Source organism: Kogia breviceps, chromosome 2, assembly GCF_026419965.1.
Source record: "Kogia breviceps isolate mKogBre1 chromosome 2, mKogBre1 haplotype 1, whole genome shotgun sequence".
NCBI lineage: Eukaryota > Metazoa > Chordata > Mammalia > Artiodactyla > Physeteridae > Kogia > Kogia breviceps.
Genome location: NC_081311.1, coordinates 87,625,628 through 87,647,612, shown reverse-complemented (window position 1 = coordinate 87,647,612; position 21,985 = coordinate 87,625,628). Strand labels below are relative to the sequence as shown.

The window sequence follows — 21,985 nt, the reverse complement described above, 5'->3', positions numbered from 1 at the left end:
TCTGCCTCACAAGTCTCCCTTCAGACCTACTCAAGTAAACACCCGGTGGGCCATGTGGGGGGACACCCAGGGCTCAGAAACTACAGGAAGGAAGACCAAAGTGGGCCCAAATAAAACAGGTGAGAGTAAGAGGTGCTCAAAGAACACGGCAGCAAGGAAAGGAGCAGAGGATCCAACTTGAGCCACGAACCATCAGGAAGTAAGTGGGGAGAAAAGAGAAAGTACAATTAGAAGAGTAGTAAGTGTTGTCTCCATGAGCAGAATGCAAAGGAACTAGGGCCCAGTGGTCATAACAAGGAAGGGGAGTGGACACAGTGGACACTGTAGGTGATGGAGTGCCAGGCTGCTGGCACTAGATTCTGCAATGCTGAGCCACCAGTTTTGAAAGGAAAGTGACATCCTGTTTGTGTCCGAGAAAGGTAACTAAAGTCAGTGTGAGAGCAGATTTTAGAAGGCATAGGAAACACCAGATAAGACCCTGCCACCCAGGGACAGTCTCGGCACCAGGTGAACAAGGTCTGATCCGGGGTACTGAGAACAGAAGGAGGAAGGGAGTTAGTGACGTTAAAGAGCCAAAGCAGAGCCTGGTTCTGGAACCTCTGTCACTGTAGCTCCACCACACTAGCCCTGACCCAGCCAGGAGGGCGAGAGCCAGCGGACTGGCAGCTGGTACTGTCACCGGGGAGGCGAGACCGGAGCCTCTGCACAGCACCAGGCCATGGAAAAGCACTCTGGTCCACTTCTTTGACTGCTAACGTAACAGCAGGTTTGAGGGGAACCTCTGTCAGTCACGCCAGGCCCCAGGGCTCAGCCACTACAGCAGTGGAGTGAGGACAGGAGCAGAAACACCCCAGCTCACGTCCACAGAGCCGAGAAGGAAAAGCAGTAGGCACCCCAGCTTGTGCCCAGCACTCCCGGCCACGCACAACGCAGGCGGGCACTCAGGGCCTCACCTGCTGTCCACCTCACCTTTCTGCTCCACGGCCTGATAACCTGGCCTGGTAACCATCTCACAAGAGAAGAAAAGGTCTGGAATCTGTGTTTTATGCCATACGTGATGGAGCAAAAGACAGTAATAAAATACAATACAAATGTTAACCTATTTCCCTAATATAAAATTCAGAATCATAATCAAAGTGCATAATTCTGATAGAGTTCATTAATTTAAAAATCTTCACAGCTCTCTATTGCCAAATATAAATGGTTTTCTGTGGTTCTTTGCCAGCATAAGAGTTACTCTGAAATCTGTTTCATGGCTTACTTTTGGGAAGCTGCAGTTTCTCCAACCTGTTTTCCAAAGAATAAAATATACGAAATGTCTCCAAAATCTCCAAAATGTAAATCTTTAGACTATTTTTCAATAACTGCATCAGCCAAGATGTATTTAGACTCAATACATTGAGTCTCCTTTAGTCACAAACACTTAAGGTAAGAAATAAATGTTAAAGTCTATCTCTGCAAGGGGAGGGGCACATTATCTATGCTTATGAAAGGACCCTGGAGCACAGGCATTCTGTTGGCAAGAGGGTTGTACATGCATTTTTCTTCTTCTATTTTCCAAAAATTTTTAAGATACTATTTATTCCGTGTTTCCGTTTTTGTTCTGTATTTTCCAAACAGGTACATTTTCATTATAAATCTGCTGTGGAGCCAACTCCTCCCTGCACGCCAAAGGAACCAAAAGTAAAGAGGAAGGTTCAGAAAACAGTGTGTGAGGATGGGCTAGAGAGCACTGTCCAACAGAAAAGTACTGCCAGAGAGTCACGTGTGTACTTTAAAATGTCTACCAGTCACATAAATAAAGATAAAAAGAATATGCAAAATCAGTATTAATAATGTATTTATCTCCATATATTTAAAATATTATCATTTCAACATAAAACCAATAAGGAAAAGCACTGAGATATTTATATTAGTTTTTTGAAGACACAAAGTCTTCAAAAGCCACTGTGTATTTTGTACATACAGCACATCTCAATTCAGATAACTAAATTTTCACTGCAAATACCTGATCTGCACTTAAGTCTCATAAAAATGCAGAGCTGAAAAGGTAAATTCATATGGCCAAGTTATTCCAAACATAATTACAAGTTTCCTAATAGCTGAATCAGGTCTAAGTTTTTTAATTTTAATTTTAATAAAAAATAAAAACCCAGTGTCTCAGCTACACTGGACACCCACAGGCAAACGTGGCAAATGATGGCCAGACTGAAGAGCACAGGGGCAGCTAGGCTAAGATGGACAGGTCTCTACACACCAAGGGAACAAGTAGTCTGAACAAGCAGGAAAGCTGGCCCCTCATGGGAACAGTAACCTAAGACAGGACCGAGGTCAGAGAACCCAGCACTGGCTCTCTGCCAGTGACACCAGCGGGCCTAGACACGGCCTCCTGGGCAAAGGAAGGGGAGGTCAAGAACACAGAAAATCACATCTTGAGATACATGCTTTTGCTTTAAAACTTCTCCAGAGACCTTTACCTTTTCACTCCAAAGCACTCAGTGTGCATTTTCTCACTTGACCCTCAATTAACTCTGCAACATAAACACTGCTCTTGCTGCTACTCTCACAGTTACCACGCTGGGCAGGTGTCAGTGGCCAGCTTTAGACAAGCAGGAGCAACTGCAATTTTCTAGGAACAATTCCCAAGCTCTTGCCACTACCACAGCTGCACTGACTTAGTTCACTTTATTTCAGACTGTTACAGTGAAGATCAGAATGTGTGAATATTGATTTTAAAAATCATCACCACATTATAAAAAATAGGAAACAAGGGGTTTTCTATTAGCATTTACTAAAATATATGTCAGGAACTAGCTCTAAAACTTCCTCTTTTAAAAGCTCACTGTGTGCCCAGCAAATTCTGGTGTTTCCAGGTGTGAAGGGCAGGCCACCCCACGCCAGTACACCGCCCACCAATGCCCTGGACTTAGGTACCTAAGCCAACCCACCAGGCCCTCTTTCCTCTCTGTACAAACAATAAACCAGGAGCCAGGTTTACACAGAGCGGAGTTGTGTTACATAAAGGAACAATAATTTTTCCTTGTCTAACAAATGCCTTTCAGAAACCACCTGGCTTTCTTGCTCTTTTTGAAGGACACCACCACACAGGCTGATATTCTTTAGCAAACAACGACTGACTACTTCAGGCCTCATCAAGGTTAGTCTCTGCGTATATTCTGACTCTGACTGATTCTTACATCTTTCTGATCAGTCCTTTGACAATAACACTCACCACTCTTTTACTTACTTCAGCTTTTGAAAGTTGTCTTAGAAACTAACAGGTATAAATCTATGACATATAGAATGAGGCAAGGACACAACCAGTTTAAAAAACCTTACCATGATGATTTTCATTTGTATCTACCTGCTTACTAACGAGGCTAAGAATCCCATCCTAGGTTTATCACACACTCCTATTTTCTCTTGTGTGAAAACTTTTAGAATCTCCAGTTGTACTTCATACATTCTAACCCCTGCTCTCACCTACATTTAAGAACCTGCTCTAAGGTCTGTCCCAGGTGATTTTCAAAGGACTTCGTCAACAACTGAACACACTGAGACCCTAGTGCTCGATCTCACTATCTTAATATGAAAACAATAATCCTCCTAATTAAAATATGTCTAATGCTATTTACCTAAGAAGCTGTTGTATGAGCTGAACCAGAGGCAAGCACTGTTTTCCAGAAGATTCATAGATTCCCGTATTAATAAGATCTTTATCCAATGGAGTCCGACTTCTATGAAATGTCGAGGCATTCGCTTCCTGTTCATCGATTTCTTTTTCCTTCTGTGCTTCTTTTTTGGCTTCAATATCCTGTAAGTCATGAAACAGAAACTGGTTACCAGTTATCTTAGTAGCAGGTGTGAAGGCACTCTGGGCTGAGCCCTGATCCCACAGCCTAGCTGTGTGCTGACTCACACACCTGGTGACAGTGGCCCACACCCACCCACTGGAAATCACGCCACTCAGTTGCTCACTTTCTAAACAGACATTTGTCCTACAAACCCTGTGTCCAGGCTGCCTGGGCTAATGGTCTCCAGCGTCCTTCTGTGAAGTTCCTAAAACCTTTACCCCTGCTTCTGGCTCTCACAACACCCAATGTGATCACCTAGGCAGAGTCTACCTGCTTTGTAAACATGAAGCAATAACCTACAGAATGGCAGGATACATTCCCAAATCTTATATCTGATATAAGACGTACAAATATAGAAAGAATTCTGACCACTCAACAATTAAAAGATAAATGACCCAATTTTAAAATAAACAAAAACTCTGAACAGACACATCTTCGAAGAAGATATACACATAAAGGTGCTCAACTTCATTAGTTATCAGGGAAATTCACATCTCCTAGGACAGTATAATAAAAAAGATGAACAGTAGCAAGCATTTGCAAAGATACGGAGAAACTGGAACTGTCATACATTGCTACTGGGAATGTAAAGTGGTACAGCCACTTAAGAAAACAGTCTGGCTATACCACGAAACATTTAACATAGAGTTACTGTAAAACTCAGCAACTCTACTCCGAGGCATACGCCCATAAGAAATAAAAACGTACATCCACACAAAAACCTATGCACAGATGTTTAAAACGGCATTATTCATAGTAACTTAAAAGAGAGAACAACCTAAATGTCCATCAGCTGATGAATGGATGAACAAAATGTGCTATATCCATACAACAGAATACTGTTTAGCGATTTTTAAAAATGAAGTACAACATGAATGATACAACCTGGCTGAATTTTGAAAACACTACGTTAACTGGAAAGCGCCAGACACAAAAGGCCACATACTGTACAAATCCACTTATATGAAATGTCCAGAACAGGGACATCTTTAGATACAGAAAGTAGATAAGCGGTTGTCAACGGCTGGGAGGAGTGGGGGATGCAGAGTGACTGTTAAGGGGCACAGGGTTTCTTTTTGGAGTGAAAATGTTCTGAAATTAGATAGTGGTGATGGTGGTTGCACAACTCTGTGAATATACAAAAAAAAAAAAAAACACTAAACCATACACTTTAAGAGACTGAACTTTACAGTAGATGAATTAGATATCAATAATGTTATTATTTTTAAAAACTTTTAAAGGAGGTATCTTTTGCCAATCAAATGCAACCAATATTCCTGAGGACCTATTATATACTACGCCTTGTTCTAGTAATCAAATTTATTGTGAAAAAGCACACAAGTTCTTTCCTACTGGGCTTTATTTTCTAATGGCAAAAGCCAGAATAAGTCTAAACACAGTCTTCCCCATTCTGAGGGGTGTGGGGACAAAGACCATGTCTAAGGAGTTGGATTGGAACTGTGCCACCTACTCTTCAGAATAAGAGGGATACAGATCAGACAGCTTGAAAATGTGCGTGCCTTTGACCCAATTTCACTTCTAGAACTTCTTCTTAATAATCATCTTATACTCAATGACTTATAATCTTCAAGAATGTAATTAAAAATTATTTATAATAGTAAAACTATCTAAAATCTAAATGGTCAACAATAGGAAATTGTTTTTAAAAAAAAAGTGATTCCCTTTCCATATGACAGACTTCCCCAAAGCAACAGAACCAATGGACATCGCAAAATATTCAACATAGAAGACACGGCAACCTTATGAGTGTAAAAGATACAAACCACTGAGACCAGTTCTGGCATCATAATTAGTACTGTTACTAAACATTTGCATTTTTGAAAGCCTGGAAGACAATACATGAAAAACATTAACAATGGTTATTCCTAAATGATGACGGTTTTTCTGTTTATGCCTTTCTGTAGCTTCAAAACATTTTTGTTTTAAAACAAATGGCCTTCTGGCTATTTTTTCAGGCATCTTAATTGTCATAGGGAATCACAATCTGCATTCTCTATAGCCCACCTCCCCCTCTCAAGGTACCACTCTCCAGCAGGACGCAAAGAATAAACATTTGCTAACTAAATTAACAGGTTCTAAAAATACTGCTTGGGGGGACTTCCCTGGCAGTCTAGTGGCTAAGACTCCACTCTTCCACTGCAGGGGGGCGCGGGATCGATCCCTGGTTGGGGAACTAAGGTCCCGCATATTGCACGGTGCAGCCAAAAAATGTTTTAAAGTAATAAAAATAAATTATAAAAATACTGCTTGGGCCTGGCCCACACGTGGACTGCCTCTGCCTGTTCGCTGTCATTGCTCCCATCAGGTGAAATATTACACTGAGCCACACGGAGCACAGGAAGAAAAGGAAGAGATCTGGAGTCAGCAAACCTGTCATTCACTAGTCATGACACCTTAGCAAATCACTAAACTTGTGTGGTACCTATGTCCACGCCTATACGATGGAATTTTAAGACAACTTTTTCCACTCAATGTGAAAAACAATTCACATTTCCTGGCAAGAAAAGAAAAATTTACACATAGAAAAATTTTCTCTGTCCTTTGGCCTCCTCTCTCTGCCCCCTACTGTACAGTGTTTATCTGCATTATGCATCGATCAACCTTCCCTATCAGTAAATATACCTGCTCAACCATAAACAGCAACATTCTCCTAGCATCAACAAGACAACACCTTCAAAGAAAACCCTCCTTCTTCGTCTTGTAAGAGGCCATGATGATGCTTAGATCTGGATTGTGTAAACTGTCAATAATACATCATTTAACATACAGCCCTCTATCTCAAATAACTTACATAACTGAGCCTTGACTTATAATGAACACAATAGTTCTTAGAGCTTTCTGAGATGCTGTCCCTGGGTTATAATCCTCAATTTGGCTTGAATAAAATTTTCTATCTCTTTCTTAGATCAACTGATTAATTTTTTGTCAACATCAACATGGTTCACAAGGTTAAAAAAAAATGAAAGTAAAGTACACAGCATAGTACTATCTGGAAAATAACAAGGTACACAAAGAATGATACTTGCAACTAAAATCATTACATTTATGATTTCCTCTAATTTTTTTCAATTTAATCAAAGTAGGTATGTTTTCAAAAACATTTTTAATACACTCACTTCATCCAATTTTATCAGTGTAAGTTTTTATTTATTTATTTTTTTGTGTGTGGTACACGGGCCTCTCACTGTTGTGGCCTCTCCCTTTGCGGAGCACAGGCTCCGGATGCGCAGGCTCAGCGGCCATGGCTTACGGGCCCAGCCGCTGCGCGGCATGTGGGATCTTCCCGGACCAGGGCACGAACCCGTGTCCTCTGCATCGCAGGCTGACTCTCAACCACTGCGCCACCAGGGAAGCCCAGTGTAAGTTTTTAAATTGAAAACTATTATGACAGTGAAAGCAACAAAAGAAGCTATGAATGGCCAATAAGCACATGCAAATTAACACCCCACCCTACCTGCAGAATAGCTAAAGCTTTTAAAAAGACTGACACGCCTCATGTTGATGAGGTCAAGAAATGGCTAGAACTCTCATACAGGCTGGTTCAGATGTAAATGGCACAACCACTTTGGGAAACTGTAAACACATACCCACCCTAGAACCCAGGAAATTCTAATTCAAACTATTTACCCCAAAGGAAAAACACGTGTTCACTAAAGGACTTTCACACAGCATGATAAGAGCATCTGTAGAGAGTCAAAAATCATCGAAGGTCTATCAACAGGAGAAGGAATACACCAACAGTACCATAATCACACAATGGAGCACTCCTCAACAGCAAAAACAAAGTGACACTACAGAAGCCTCTTAGATAGTCTCATCCACCGAAGAGCAGACAGCAGAAACAAGGAGAACTACAATCCTGCAGCCTGCAGAAGAAAAACCACAATCACAGAAAGATAGATGAAATGAAACAGCAGAGGACTATGTCCCAGATGAAGGAACAAGATAAAACCCCAGAAAAACAACTAAATGAAGTGGAGCTAGGCAATCTTCCAGGAAAAGAATTCAGAATAATGAGAGTGAAGATGATCCTGGACCTCGGAAAAAAAATGTAGGCAACTAGCGAGAAGATGCAAGAAATGTTTAACAAAGACCTAGAAGAATTAAAGAACAGAGATGAACAATACAATAAATGACATGAAAAATACACTGAAAGGACTCAATAGCAGAATAACTGAGGCAGAAGAATGGATAAGTGACCTGGAAGACAGAATGGTGAAAATCACTGCCGTGGAAGAGAATAAAGAAAAAAGAATGAAAAGGAATGAAGACAACCTAAGAGACCACTGGGACAACATTAAACTCACCAACATTCGCATTACAGGGGTCCTAGAAGGAGAAGAGAAAGAGAAAGGACTGGAGAAAATATCTGAAGAGATTACAGTCAAAAACTTCCCAAACATGGGAAAGGAAATAGCCACCCAAGTCCAGGAAGCACAGAGAGTCCCAGGCAGGAAAAACCCAAGGAGAAACATGCCAAGACACATAAGAATCAAATTGACAAAAATTAAATACAAAGAGGGGACTTCCCTGGTGGCGCAGTGGTTAAGAATCCGCATGCAGATGCAGGGGACATGGGTTTGATCCCTGGGCTGGGAAGACCCCACATGCCGCGGAGCAATTAAGCCCATGAGCCACAACCACTGAGCCTGTGCTCTGGAGCCCGCAAGCCACAACTACTGAGCCCACAAGCCACAACTCCTGAAGCCTGCACACATAGAGCCCGTGATCCGCAACAAGAGAAGCCACCATAATGAGAAGCCTACGCACCACAATAAAGAGTAACCCCCGCTTGCCGCAACTAGAGAAAGCCCACGCAGAGCAATGAAGACCCAACGCAGCCAAAAATAAATAAATTTTTTTAAAAAGACAGAAAAATTATTAAAAGCAACAACAGAAAAACAACAAATAATATACAAGGGAACTCCCATAAGCTTAACAGCTGGTTTCTAAGCAGAAACTCTGCAAGCCAGAAGGGAGTGGAAAATACATTTAAAGAGATGAAAGGGAAGAACCTACAACCAAAACTACTCTACCCAACAAGGATCTCATTCAGATTCAACAGAGAAATGAAAAGCTTTACAGACAAGCAAAAGCTAAGAGAATTCAGCACCAACAAACCAGCTCTACAACAAATGCTAAAGGAACTTCTCTAAGTGGTAAACACAAGAGAAGCAAAGGACCTACAAAAACAAACCCAAAACAATTAAGAAAATGGTAATACGAACATACATATTGGTAACTGCCTTAAATGTGAATGGATTAAGTGCTCCAACCAAAAGACACAGACCGGGGCTTCCCTGGTGGCGCAGTGGTTGAGAATCCGCCTGCCGATACATGGGACACGGGTTTTGTGCCCCGGTCCAGGAAGATCACACATGCCACCGAGCGGCCAGGCCCGTGAGCCATGGCCACTGAGCCTGTCCGTCCGGAGCCTGTGCTCCGCAACAGGAGAGGCCACAACAGTGAGAGGTCTGCATACCACAAAAAAAAAAAAAAAAAAAAAGACACAGACTGGCTGAATGGATACAAAAACAAGACCCGTATATATGCTGTCTACAAGACACCCACTGCAGACCTAGGGACACATACAGACTGAAAGTGAGGGGATGGAAAAAGATATTCCATGCAAACGGAAATCAAAAGAAAGCTGGAGTAGCAATACATATCAGATAAAATAGACTTTAAAATAAAGAATGTTACAAGAGACAAGGAAGGATACTACATAATGATCAAGGGATCAATCTAAGAAGAAAATGTAACAATTATAAATATATATGCACCTGACATAGGAGCACCTCAATACATAAGGCAAATACTAACAACTGTAAGAGAGGAAATTGACAGTAACACACTAATAGTGGGGGACTTTAACACCTCACTTACACCAATGGGCAGATCATCCAGACAGAAAATTAATAAGGAAACACAAGCTTTAAATGACACAATACACCAGATAGATTTAATTGATATTTATAGGACATTCCAACCAAAAACAGATTACACTTTCTTCTCAAGTGCACATGGAACATTCTCCAGGATAGATCACATCTTGGGTCACAAATCAAGCCTCAGTAAATTTAAGGAAACTGAAATCATATTAAGCATCTTTTCCAAACACAACACTATGAGATTACAAATAAATTACAGGGGAAAAAAGGTTAAAAAAAACACAAACACATGGAGGCTAAACAATATGCTACTAAATAACCAAGAGATCACTGAAGAAGTCAAAAAGGAAATCAAAAAGTACCTAGAGACAAATGACAATGAAAACACGACGCCCCAAAGGCTATGGGATGCAGCAAAAGCATTTCTAAGAAGGAAGTTTATAGCAATACAATCCTACCTCAAGAAACAAGAAAAATCTCAAATAAACAACCTAACCTTACATGTAAAGGAACTAGAGAAAGAACAAAACCCAAAGTTAGCAGAAGGAAAGAAATTATAAAGATCAGACCAGAAATAAATAGAAACAAAGAAAAAAACAGCAAAGATCAGTAAAACTAAAAGGTGGTTCTTTGAGAAGATTAAAAAAATTGATAAACCTTTAGCCAGACTCATCAAGAAAAAGAGAGGGAGGACTCAAATCAATAAAATTAGAAATGAGGGGCTTCCCAGGTGACTTAGTGGTTGAGAGTCCGCCTGCCGATGCAGGGGACACAGGTTCGTGCCCCGGTCTGGGAAGATCCCACATGCCGCAGAGAGGCTGGGTCTGTGAGCCATGGCCGCTGAGCCTGTGCATCTGGAGCCTGTGCTCTGTAACAGGAGAGGCCACAACAGTGAGAGGCCCACGTACTGCAAAAATAAATAAATAAATAAATTAGAAATGAAAAAGGAGAAGTTACAACAGACACCGCAGTAATACAAAGCATCATTAAGAGACTACTACAAGCAACTGTATGCCAATAAAATGAACAACCTGGAAGAAATGGACAAATTCTTAGAAATGCACAAGCTGCTGAGACTGAACCAGGAAGAAATAGAAAATATAAACAGACCAATCACAAGCACTGAAATTGAAAATGTGATTAAAAATCTTCCAACAAACAGAAGTCCAGGACCAGATGGCTTCACAGGTGAATTCTGTCAAACATTTAGAGAAGAGCTAACACCCATCCTTCTCAAACTCTTCCAAAAAACTGCAGAGGAAAGAACACTCCCACTCATTCTATGAGGCCACCATCATCCTGATACCAAAACCAGACAAAGATATGACAAAAAAAGAAAATTACAGACCAATATCACTGATGAATATAAATGCAAAAATCCGCAACAAAATACTAGCAAACAGAATCCAACAAGACATTAAAAGGATCACACACCATCAACAAGTGGGATTTATGCAAGGGATGCAAGCATTCTTCAATATACGTAAATCAATCAATGTGATAAACCATGTTATCAAATTGAAGAATAAAAAACATACAATCATCTCAATAGATGCAGAAAACGCTTTTGACAAAATTTAACACCCATTTACGATAAAAACCCTCCAGAAAGTGGGCATAGAGGGAACCTACTTCAACATAATACGTATAATTCCATATACAACAAACCCACAGCAAACATCATTCTCAATGGTGAAAAACTGAAAGCATTTCCTCTAAGATCAGGAATAAGACAAGGATGTCCACTATCACCACTATTATTTAACATAGTTTTGGATATCCCAGCCACAGCAATCAGAGAAGAAAAAGAAATAAAAGGAATACAAATTGGAAAAGAAGCTGTAAAACTCTCACTGTTTGCAGATGACATGACACTATACATAGAAAATATAAAGATGCCACCAGAAAACTACTAGAGCTAATCACTGAATTTGGTGAAGTTACAGGATACAAAATTAATGCACAGAAATCTCTTGCATTCCTATACACTAACAATGAAAGATCAAAAAGACAAATTAAGGAAACAATCCCATTCACCATAGCAACAAAAAGAATAAAATACCTAGGAATAAACTTACCTAAGGAGGTAAAAGACTTGTACTCAGAAAACTGTGAGACACTGATGAAAGAAATCAAAGATGACACAAACAGATGGTGAGATATACCATGTTCTTGGATTAGAAGAATCAATATTGTGAAAATAACTATACTACCCAAAGCAATCTACAGATTCAATGCAATCCCTATCAAATTACCAGTGGCATTTTTTACAGAACTAGAACAAAATATCTTAAAATTGGTACTGAGACACAAAAGACCCTGAGTAGCCAAAGCAATCCTGAAGAAAAAAAAAAAAAATGGAGCTGGAGGAATCAGACTCCCTGACTTTAAGACTATATTACAAAGCTACAGTAATCAAGACCATATGGTATTGGTACAAAAACAGAAATATGGATCAATGGAACAGTATAGAAAGCCCAGAGATAAACCCACACACCTATGGTCAACTAAGCTATGACAAAGGATGTAAGAATATAAAATGGAGAAAAGACAGTCTCTTCAATAAGTGGTGCTGGGAAAACTGGACAGCTACATGTAAAAGAATGAAATTAGAACACTCCCTACCACCATACACAAAAATAAACTCAAAACGGATTAAAGACGTAAATGTGAGTCCAGACACTATAAAACTCTTAGAGGAAAACATAGGAAGAACACTCTTTGACATAAACACAGCAAGATATTTTTGACCCACCTCCTAGAATAATGGAATTAAAACAAAAGTAAACAAATGTGACCTAATGAAACTTAAAAGCTTTTTCACAGCAAAGGAAACTATAAACGAGATGAAAGACAACCCTCAGAATGGGAGAAAATATTTGCAAATGAAGCAACTGACAAAGGATTAATCTCCAAAATATACAAACAGCTCATGCAGCTCAATATCAAAAAAACAAACAACCCAATCCAAAAATGGGCAGAAAACCTAAATAGACATTTCTCCAAAGAAGACGTACAGATGGCCAAGAAGCACATGAAAAGCTGCTCACCATCACTAATTATTAGAGAAATGCAAATCAAAATGACAGTGAGGTATCACCTCACACCAGTTAGAATGGGCCTCATCAGAAAATCCACAAACAATAAATGCTGGAGAGGGTGTGGAGAAAAGGGAACCCTCTTGCACTGTTGGTGGGAATGTAAATTGATACAGCCACTATGGAGAATAGTATGGAGGTTCCTTAAAAAACTAAAAATAGAATTACCATATGAGCCAGCAATCCCACTACTGGGCATATACCCTGAGAAAACCATAATTCAGAAAGACACATGCACCCCAATGTCCACTGCAGCACTATTTACAATAGACAGGTCATGGAAGCAACCTAAATGTCCATCGACAGATGAATGGATAAAGAAGATGTGGTACATATACACAACAGAATGTTACTCAGCTATAAAAAGGAATGAAGCTGGGTCATTTGTAGAGACGTGGATGGACCTAGAGACTGTCATACAGAGTGAAGTAAGTCAGAGAGAGAAAAACAAATATCGTATATTAACACATATATGTGGAATCTAGAAAAATAGTACAGATGAACTGGTTTGCAAGGCAGAAATAGAGACACAGATGTAGAGAACAAACATATGGACACCAAGGGGGGAAGGCGGGGGGGGGGGGGGATGAATTGGGAGATTGGGGTTGACATATATATACTAATATGTGTAAAATAGGTAACTAATGAGAACCTGCTGTATATCACAGGGAACTCCACTTTGCTGTACAGTAGAAACTAACACAACATTGTAAAACAACTATATCCCAATTAAAAAAAATCTAATATGAAAAAAAAGTTTTTTAGTTAAAAAAAAAAAAAAGACAAAAAAACAACATAACACTACATCCAACACAGTTGAATCTGAAAATCATTATCAAGGCAACATAAAGCTGACACAAATAAGTATATACTGTATGATTCCATTTATGTTACAATCAAAACTGGCAAAATTAACATCATCTGGGGGAGGCAAGAAAGTGTCCTAACTTCAAATGCAAAGGGGCACAAAGGCACTTTCTGGGGTAACGGAAGTGATTTATATTATGTTTGGGGTACCTGTCAAATTCATTTAAATAGACATTTAAAGTGGGTACATTTTATCATACTTAGTAATAATTCAATATTTTATTAAACTAGTAAAAGAATTTTAATTACAGAAATATTTGGATGTTACTAAAAGTTTTGTGTTTCAAAGTTTTTTTAAAAATAATTCTGGCAAAGTATCAGTCTCAGCTCACTGGGGAGTAAAGTCACCTCCATCAGTGCATACACACACACACACACACACACACACACACACACACACACACTCTCTCTCTCTCTCTCTCTCTCTCTCTCTCTCTCTCTCTCTCTCTCTCTCTCTCTCTCACTCACTCTCTCCCCTAGGACCATACCTGGATTTCTGCAGTAATGGCTGCATTTAAGGCTGATTCTAAGCCTCCATCAGCCATCAAGCTGCCCACAAGAAGATCAATCATGAATCGACGACCTGGACTTATGTTAACTTCATTGCCTGAAACTGGAAAAGGTAAAGTGTTTTTCCCAATGTGAGGCAAGCACCATCCCCTCCTGGCACCCCCTCCTGGGCCAACCCCACCCGACCCCTGCTCCTAGCCCCAGCCCACCTGCACAGGGCAGGAGAGCAGAGAGTGCCCGGGCCCGCTCCTCTGCAGTGGGCAGCAGCACTGACCACCCGCTCTGCAACACAGCCTGGGCGGCCGCCTGCACAGTACTCAACACGCCCGCACTGCTGGCCAGGGCCACCACCGTCTGCTTCAGGCTGTTGAGGAGGACGCTGCCCAGACCTAAACCAAGGAATTCTGGGTCAACCTGGTGACTGATGGCAGCATGCAACTGAAAGGAGAAAAACAATTTTCACTTAGAAGCCCTACAAACAAACGCTGTCCAAATCTTATTAAAGATGAAATAATACCCCAAATTGCATTTTACTCAAATAATAAAGGTAAAACTTACAGTACAGATATTTTTTTTAACCATACTAAGAATTTTTCACCTATAGGAGTTGAGAATCCATGGTAAGGGATTCTATAAAAGGAATTTTTTAAACCCAACTCTAAGTATGTATGTGGAAAAGCTCAAGATCAACAAAGAGGCTGAACCCTGTGGAAACAGCAACCTCTACCCCACCCCCAAGGACCCCCACCAAACACAGAATTAGTGGATATAATATAACCAAAAACTGTTAAAAGAGTAGACAGCCAAGCTGAGGGTATACAGGAAAAGTATACAAGGGAAAGTTCTGCTTTGGCTCTTGAGACACACAGACACACACAGCAGGAGCCAAGGGGTTCTGGGCTCAGAGAGCAGATCAAAGCCTTCTGAGACACAAAATGCTCAGGACGGCCCACTGAACCTGAGCTTCCTGTCAGCCAGCCAGGGGCTGAGGACAACATACTACCCACACAAGGCTTTGGGCACAAAGAGACCCCACAGTGAATCAGAGACCAGACCTGGCCCGCCCTATGAGCAGATGTGAAATCAAATTTATACCAACCATCTAGGTATGGTTATCACACGTCAAGAACTGAACACCAAAACTCATCAAGAGCCCAAGGAACTCAATGGAACGTCACAGACACAAGTACAAAACTGCCCTCTGAAGACATCTCCACAGCCAAGGGCAAAGGGACACTCCACAAACCCTCCCCCCTAAGGGTGGCCTCGTAGTCAAAAAGGACAAGCCATACTAGGTCACCACAAAGAAGTGTCACAGACAGGGAAAGAGGCAAAACGCATGTCCCAACAGATTTTAGCAATTTAAAAAATTGGAACGAATCCATAAAATAAGTAAATGTTCTTAGAGATCAAGGAAGGAACAGAAGCCGGAAAACAAGAATATAATGAGCAAATGAGAGCCTTGGAAAACACCAAAAATATAAATTCTGAAAATGAAAAAAACAGCTACAGGAATAAATACCTCAAGGCGGAGGAGTGAAGAGCCTGGGCCCCAGGTTCCAGCCCTAAACCTTTGTGTACTGGGTACCCAACCTGGGCAACATTCCTGAACTTTGTGCCTCCCCAGCTGTTCAATACACATGGAGGGTCCCACCTCCCGGAGGGCTGGCATAGGGATCTGATGATTCAATCAATACGTGTAAAGCAGTAATCACATAAATTTTTTAAATAAACAGACAATTCAACAATATGGAACATCCAGCTAAATGATTCGTGAATTGAAAGAGAGTGCTCAGTAAACCACCCAGAAAGCAGAACAGAAAGATTAAAAAGTGAACATTAAAAAGGATAAACAGATTTTAAAATATCAAAGAAGTTGTGATACTTGGGAAAATAAAATGAGAAAGTTCAACATGCATTTAGTAGGACTTTTCCAAGGGGAAAGGTAGAAAAAAAGGAGAGCAATTTCAATGGTATACAGTGAAGATTTTTCAAAACTTAACAAAGATAAGTAACCTCAGACTGAAAGAGAATCATAATCTCAAATTATATATACAAGAATAAATCCTGACCTAGACATAATGTATTAAAATTATAAAACAAAGACAAAAATCTAAAAGGCTACCAAAGAGAAAAACAAATTAGCTACAAAGAAACAACAATTGCACTAATATAAGATTTCTCATTGGCAAAAATAAAGGTCAAAAGATGGCACAACATCTTCAAAGTGCTTTCTTCTAAGTGCTTATAAAATTACATATAACCTAAAGAGCTAAGCCCCATTAAATTATCTTAAGAGGTGTTAAAGGGAACAAAGTTTTCAGAGGTTGTAACTCACAGACCTTAAGGAAGAAATTTACTGAAGGAGGAACCCAGGAGGGAGGTGATGTAAGTAACAATGACAAAACAAATTGGTTTTAAAAGAAAAAAAAATGACTATATATCCGAGTATGTCCTCTTAAAAAATGATTATGATAATAATTGAAGGAAAGTTTAAAAATAATTACTATATTTCACCAATCTTAAGAGGTATTTTCTTTCACATCTTAATAACTCTAAAATCAGAATGTATCGTACACATTGCAATTTGGAGCGTTTTTCTTTTAGCAGCACACACAAAAAAACAGTGTGCCTTGGAGTCAATGCAACAACAGACTATCGAACAATTCAAATACTGAAGATGGAAAGGGGAGTTTAGGTTTAATGCATCCTATAACCCCTATATTTTTCAGGAAGAAAAGTACTGATTAACTTAACATTCTGTGGAATTAACAAATATTTAAATTTTTTTATAACATGATTAATGTCCAAAAATCAACATTTCATAACTTAGGAACAATTAAAGGGATTTGAAAGGAAAAAAAAATTTTTAGAAATTTGTTCAAAAGATAATAAAATGGTGAACAAACTTACGCCAAGACTGAATTCAAATACATTAGTAATCACAATAATTGTAAACGATTAAATCCACATAGTGAATAAAGACTCTCAAATTGTATTCTTTTTAAGAACTGAGCTTTATGAGTCAATTTTTTAAAAGACACAACTAAAACAAAGACCTCGACAGACAGAACAAAGCAGTGGAAAAACAGATGGCATGAGGCAAATATGGACCAAATGAAATAGAGCCTAGGACATGTACAAGGTCTTTCTCCACAGCACTGACCAGAGCAGCAATGTCACTACGAGACCATGGGAAGCAACAAAAAACTGGGCGGATCTATGACTAGGATACTACACTACAGATGTCCTGCTAAATGAGCTCCTACAGAAGACTTCTAGGGAAGGGAGGTACTCTCCAAACTTCTGCTAATTCCATTTTGCAACTAAACATTACATTCAGTTCTGTGCTTTCTGGAAGCTAAGACAAAAAAGGGGAAGGAACAGAAGGGGTACATGATGGGTCACACAGAAACCCTCACATTATAAAGGGGGAAAATTACTTTGGTGAGAAAAACTGTTCTCTTAACATTAAGTCACAGGGTTTTATGACAAAGAAAAACATGATGATCAAAGATTTTTAGCTACAGTTCTACTTAAAAAAAAAAAAAAAAAAGTAAAAAAAAATTTTTGTAGCTTTTCTTCTTCTGACATTTAAACTTAACCTTCCCCCTGAGGGAGTGGAGGTACTCATGGAAGACACAGAGCTTCCTGAATGGGGCTCCCCTCTCAGTCCAGAGGAGAGGCTGGCGACCACCTCCAGCTGATCTCCCAGTCACCTACCATCTCACCCAGTCACCTCTCCACACACAGCAACAGGAAGTTCAAGACTGACTCCCTGATGAATGCCAACAAGCTGAATTTAGCAGTAATAACACAGTCCATATACGCTCTTACCTGCATGCAGAGACTGACTTCCAGGGTAAGCGCAAAATAACTAGACTGAATTTTTTTAAGCCTCATACACATTACACTCCATCGTAATCTGACTTTAAAACACTTTAAAATTTTCATTAGCAGTTCATTCAACAGGCTAAACCCCATGCCCTTTAATATGCATAAACATCATTACAAATGCGTAAGACACTTATAAAATGAGGGAAAGGAAAGAAAATCATTAATACCTGAAGTCGTAGAAGATTCAGCGTTGCCACAGCCATACACTCTTTCTCTTGGGGTGGGGGCCAGTCAGCAGTGCCATCCATCCCCTCACTCACTTGCCGTAGCAGGAGGTCTAACTGCTCAAAAGTCATTGAGCAGATGTCCACCACAAAAGGGACACGGAGGCCAATGGACCACTCAGAACAAGATGACCAAGCAAAACTCTATGGAAGAAACACAAGAACCTAAAATGAATCTACACATTTACCGACCAGGCTGTTCCACACGAGAGATTCACCATATTATGAATGACGAAGATGTCCTAAGTTACTACTCATTCATCCCTCTGATTGTCCCAAATGCACAAGCACCTTCAGTTATCTAACTCACATGCTGACAGTTTCCAACTTTCTCTCATTTCACTACCCCATCTCATTTGCCACAAATAAACAGGTAAAAAGTTTTTCAGAAATCTTTTCACTACCAAAATTAAGCAACTCAATAAGCTAAAATTAAACAATAAAAGCTATTCAACTAAACCAAAAAAATCAGGAAACAACAAAGAAACAAAAAGGTGAGAGCAAACAAAAAACAATGGTAGACATTAAATTTAAATGGGTCTGAACATAAACAGAGATCATCAGGATGTAGGAAAACAGGACCTAACTATACAGTATCTACAAGAAATCTACCTTAAATATAAAGATAAAAGTGGCTTAGTAAAGGGATGGAAAGTGGCTTATTAATATCAGACAAAGTAGACTTAAGAAGAAGGAAATTACCAGGGCTAAAGAGGGACACTATATAATGATAAAAGGCTTAATTCACAAAGACAGAACAATAATGAAGTGTATATGCCCCTAACAACAGAACCATAAAACACATGAAAGTAAAATCTGAGAGAAATGAAAGAGTAACAGATAAATCCACAAATGTAGTTTAAGATATCAAAACTACCCTCCTAATAACAGACAGAACAAGTAGACAGAAAATTAGTAAGGATTTAGAAGAAATGAAAACCATCAATGAACGAGATAAAAATGACACTTATAAAAACACTTCACCCAAAGAGCAAAATGCACATAATTTTCAAGGATGCAAGGAACATTCACCATGATAAACCATATTTAAGACATAAAATAATTTTAACTATTTAAAAGAACTGAAATCATATAGAGTATGATCTCTAACATAATAAAATTAAGCTGAAAACCAAGAACAGAAACTAGAAATCAATAAGAATAAATCAGATGTAAATAACTGGAAAAATCTCCAAGCACTTAGAAATTAAACATAGCACAGGGAGATCACCTCTGTGCTTTGTGACCGCCTGGGGGGGTGGGATAGGGAGGGTGGGAGAGAGGGTGATGCAAGAGGGAGGAGATGTGGGAGCATGTGTGTATGTATAACTGATTTAGTAAAAAAAAATAAAATAAAATAAACAGGTTTCTACATTCCAATTAAAGTAGTAAAATACTGATTCTAAGTAGCCTGCAAAGAGTTATGTAGTATACAGTAATTCCTAGAGCAACCACAAAAATAAAAACCTATAAAAAGAAATAGTCAAATTCAAAATAAATAAAGGTAAATGAAATACTAAATGTTCATTTATCCCCCCCAAAAAAACAAAAGAAGCAAAATAGAGGAACAAATAATAGAAAACAGACAAAAGCCAAACAATAAAATGGAAGACCTTTATCTATACATGTCAATTACAGTAAATGTAAATGACCTAAATACACCAATTAAAAGACAGATTGACAAGGATAAAAAAAAATGCAACTATACATAGCATCCAAGAAGTTCACTATACAGATAATGAGACAGGTGGATTAAAAGTTAAAGATATAAATTTAACAAGACAGGACTTGTATGCTGAAAACACTGATAAATGAAATCAAGAAATGTAAATACATGTTTAGACATAACATTTTAATAGAAGACTCAATGTAGCAAAAATGTCAATTCTCCACAAACTGATAACAGGTTGAACACAATCCCTACCAAAATCTAAGCAAGATATTTTTGCAAATGTAGACAAGGTTATTCTAAATTTTAATGGAAAGGCAAAGGGACTAAAATATAGACTTCTTAAATCTTTTTCAAATACAAGGATGGAAAAGTTACAGTACTCAAACACTAATTAAATGAAAATAAAACTGGAGTACCTACATTAAAATCAGACAAAAGAGACTTCAGAGCAAGCAAAAGCAGGGATAAAGTGGGGACACTGAACAACAATTAAAGGGTCAATTCACCAAGACAACCAAACAATCCAAAATGCGTATGCATCAAACAAAAGAGTTTCAAAATACGTAAGATAAAAACTGATAAATCCATCCTAAAATTCATGTGGAATTTCAAGGTACCCCAAATAACCAAAGGAATATTGAAAAGGAATAATGAAATTGGAAAAAGACTCAATTCCTAATTCAAAACTCACTACAAAGCTACAGTAATCAAAACGGTGTGGGTCTGGCATAAAGACACACTTACAGACCAACGAAATAGAACAGAGTCCATAAATAAACCCTTGCCTATATGATCAAATGATTTCGACAAGTGCCAAGACCATTAAATAGGGAAAGAACAATGTTTTCTATAAATGGTGCTGGGAAAACTGCAGAAGAATCTATTTGATCCTTATATCTTACACCACATATGACAATAAAGTCAAAATGGATCAGAGACCTAAACATTAGATCTAAAACTATGAAGCTATTAGAAAAAAGGACTGGAAAATCTACATGACCATGGATTTCTCAGATATATATGACACCAAAAGCACAGACAACAGAAGAAAAACTAAAACTTTTGTGCATAAAAGAACACTATCAACAGAATAAAAAGTAAACCACAGAACGGGGAAAAAACAGTTGTAAATCATATACCTGATAAGGGATTAAAACCCACAATATAACAAGAACTGTTACAACTGAAAAAAAAAAGTCTAACTCAAAAATGGGCAAAGAACTTGAATACATTTCTCCAAAAAAGACATACAAATGGTCAACAAGCACATGAAAAGATACTCAACATCTTTCCCATTTGGGAAGTGCAAATCAAAACCACAGTGTGGGGCTTCCCTGGTGGCGCAGTGGTTGAGAGCCCACCTGCCGATGCAGGGGACGTGGGTTCGTGCCCTGGTCCAGGAAGATCCCACGTGCCGCGGAGCGGCTGGGCCCGTGAGCCATGGCTGCTGAGCCTACGCATCCGGAGCCTGTGCTCCGCAACGGGAGAGGCCACAACAGTGAGAGGCCCATGTACCGCAAAAAAAAGTCAGACAAGAAAGCACTAAAAAAAACCCACAAACTAGTATCTCTGAAGAGTCCTGACAGAAAAATCCTCAACAATGTATTAGCAAATCAAACCCCACAATGTAAAAAAAGAATAATACACCATGACCAGGTGGGGATTATCTCAAAAACACAAGGTTTGGTCAATATTTGAAAATCAGTCAATGTATTCCACTATAAAAACAGACTAAAGAAGGAAAACGTGATCATATCACTTGAGAAGAAAAAAAGCATCTGACAAAGTTTAACATCACTCAGGATTTTAAAAAAGGAAAAACTTGAAAAAAGTAGGGGTTAAAGGAAACGTCCTTAATAAGGCATCTACCAAAAACAAACAAACAAAAAAACATACAGCTAACATCACAGTTAATGGTGAAAGATTGAATGCCTTCCCCCTACAATCAGGA

At 39.1% G+C, this 21,985-nt stretch overlaps 1 protein-coding gene across 9 annotated transcripts in view; it reads right to left on the bottom strand.

Moving 5' to 3' along the window:
* HERC2 (HECT and RLD domain containing E3 ubiquitin protein ligase 2) overlaps positions 1-21,985 on the bottom strand; it is a 227,472-nt gene that overhangs the window by 145,205 nt on the left and 60,282 nt on the right. For 8 of the 9 annotated variants that reach the window (XM_067025765.1, XM_067025770.1, XM_067025766.1 and 5 more), the window contains 4 exons: positions 18,306-18,506; positions 14,451-14,679; positions 14,220-14,344; positions 3,636-3,814 (listed from right to left, as the gene is read on the bottom strand). In XM_067025765.1, coding sequence (XP_066881866.1) covers positions 3,636-3,814; positions 14,220-14,344; positions 14,451-14,679; positions 18,306-18,506 — 734 coding nt within the window. The remainder of the gene's footprint in view (positions 1-3,635; positions 3,815-14,219; positions 14,345-14,450; positions 14,680-18,305; positions 18,507-21,985) is intronic. The other variant, XM_067025772.1, reaches the window with a different exon arrangement.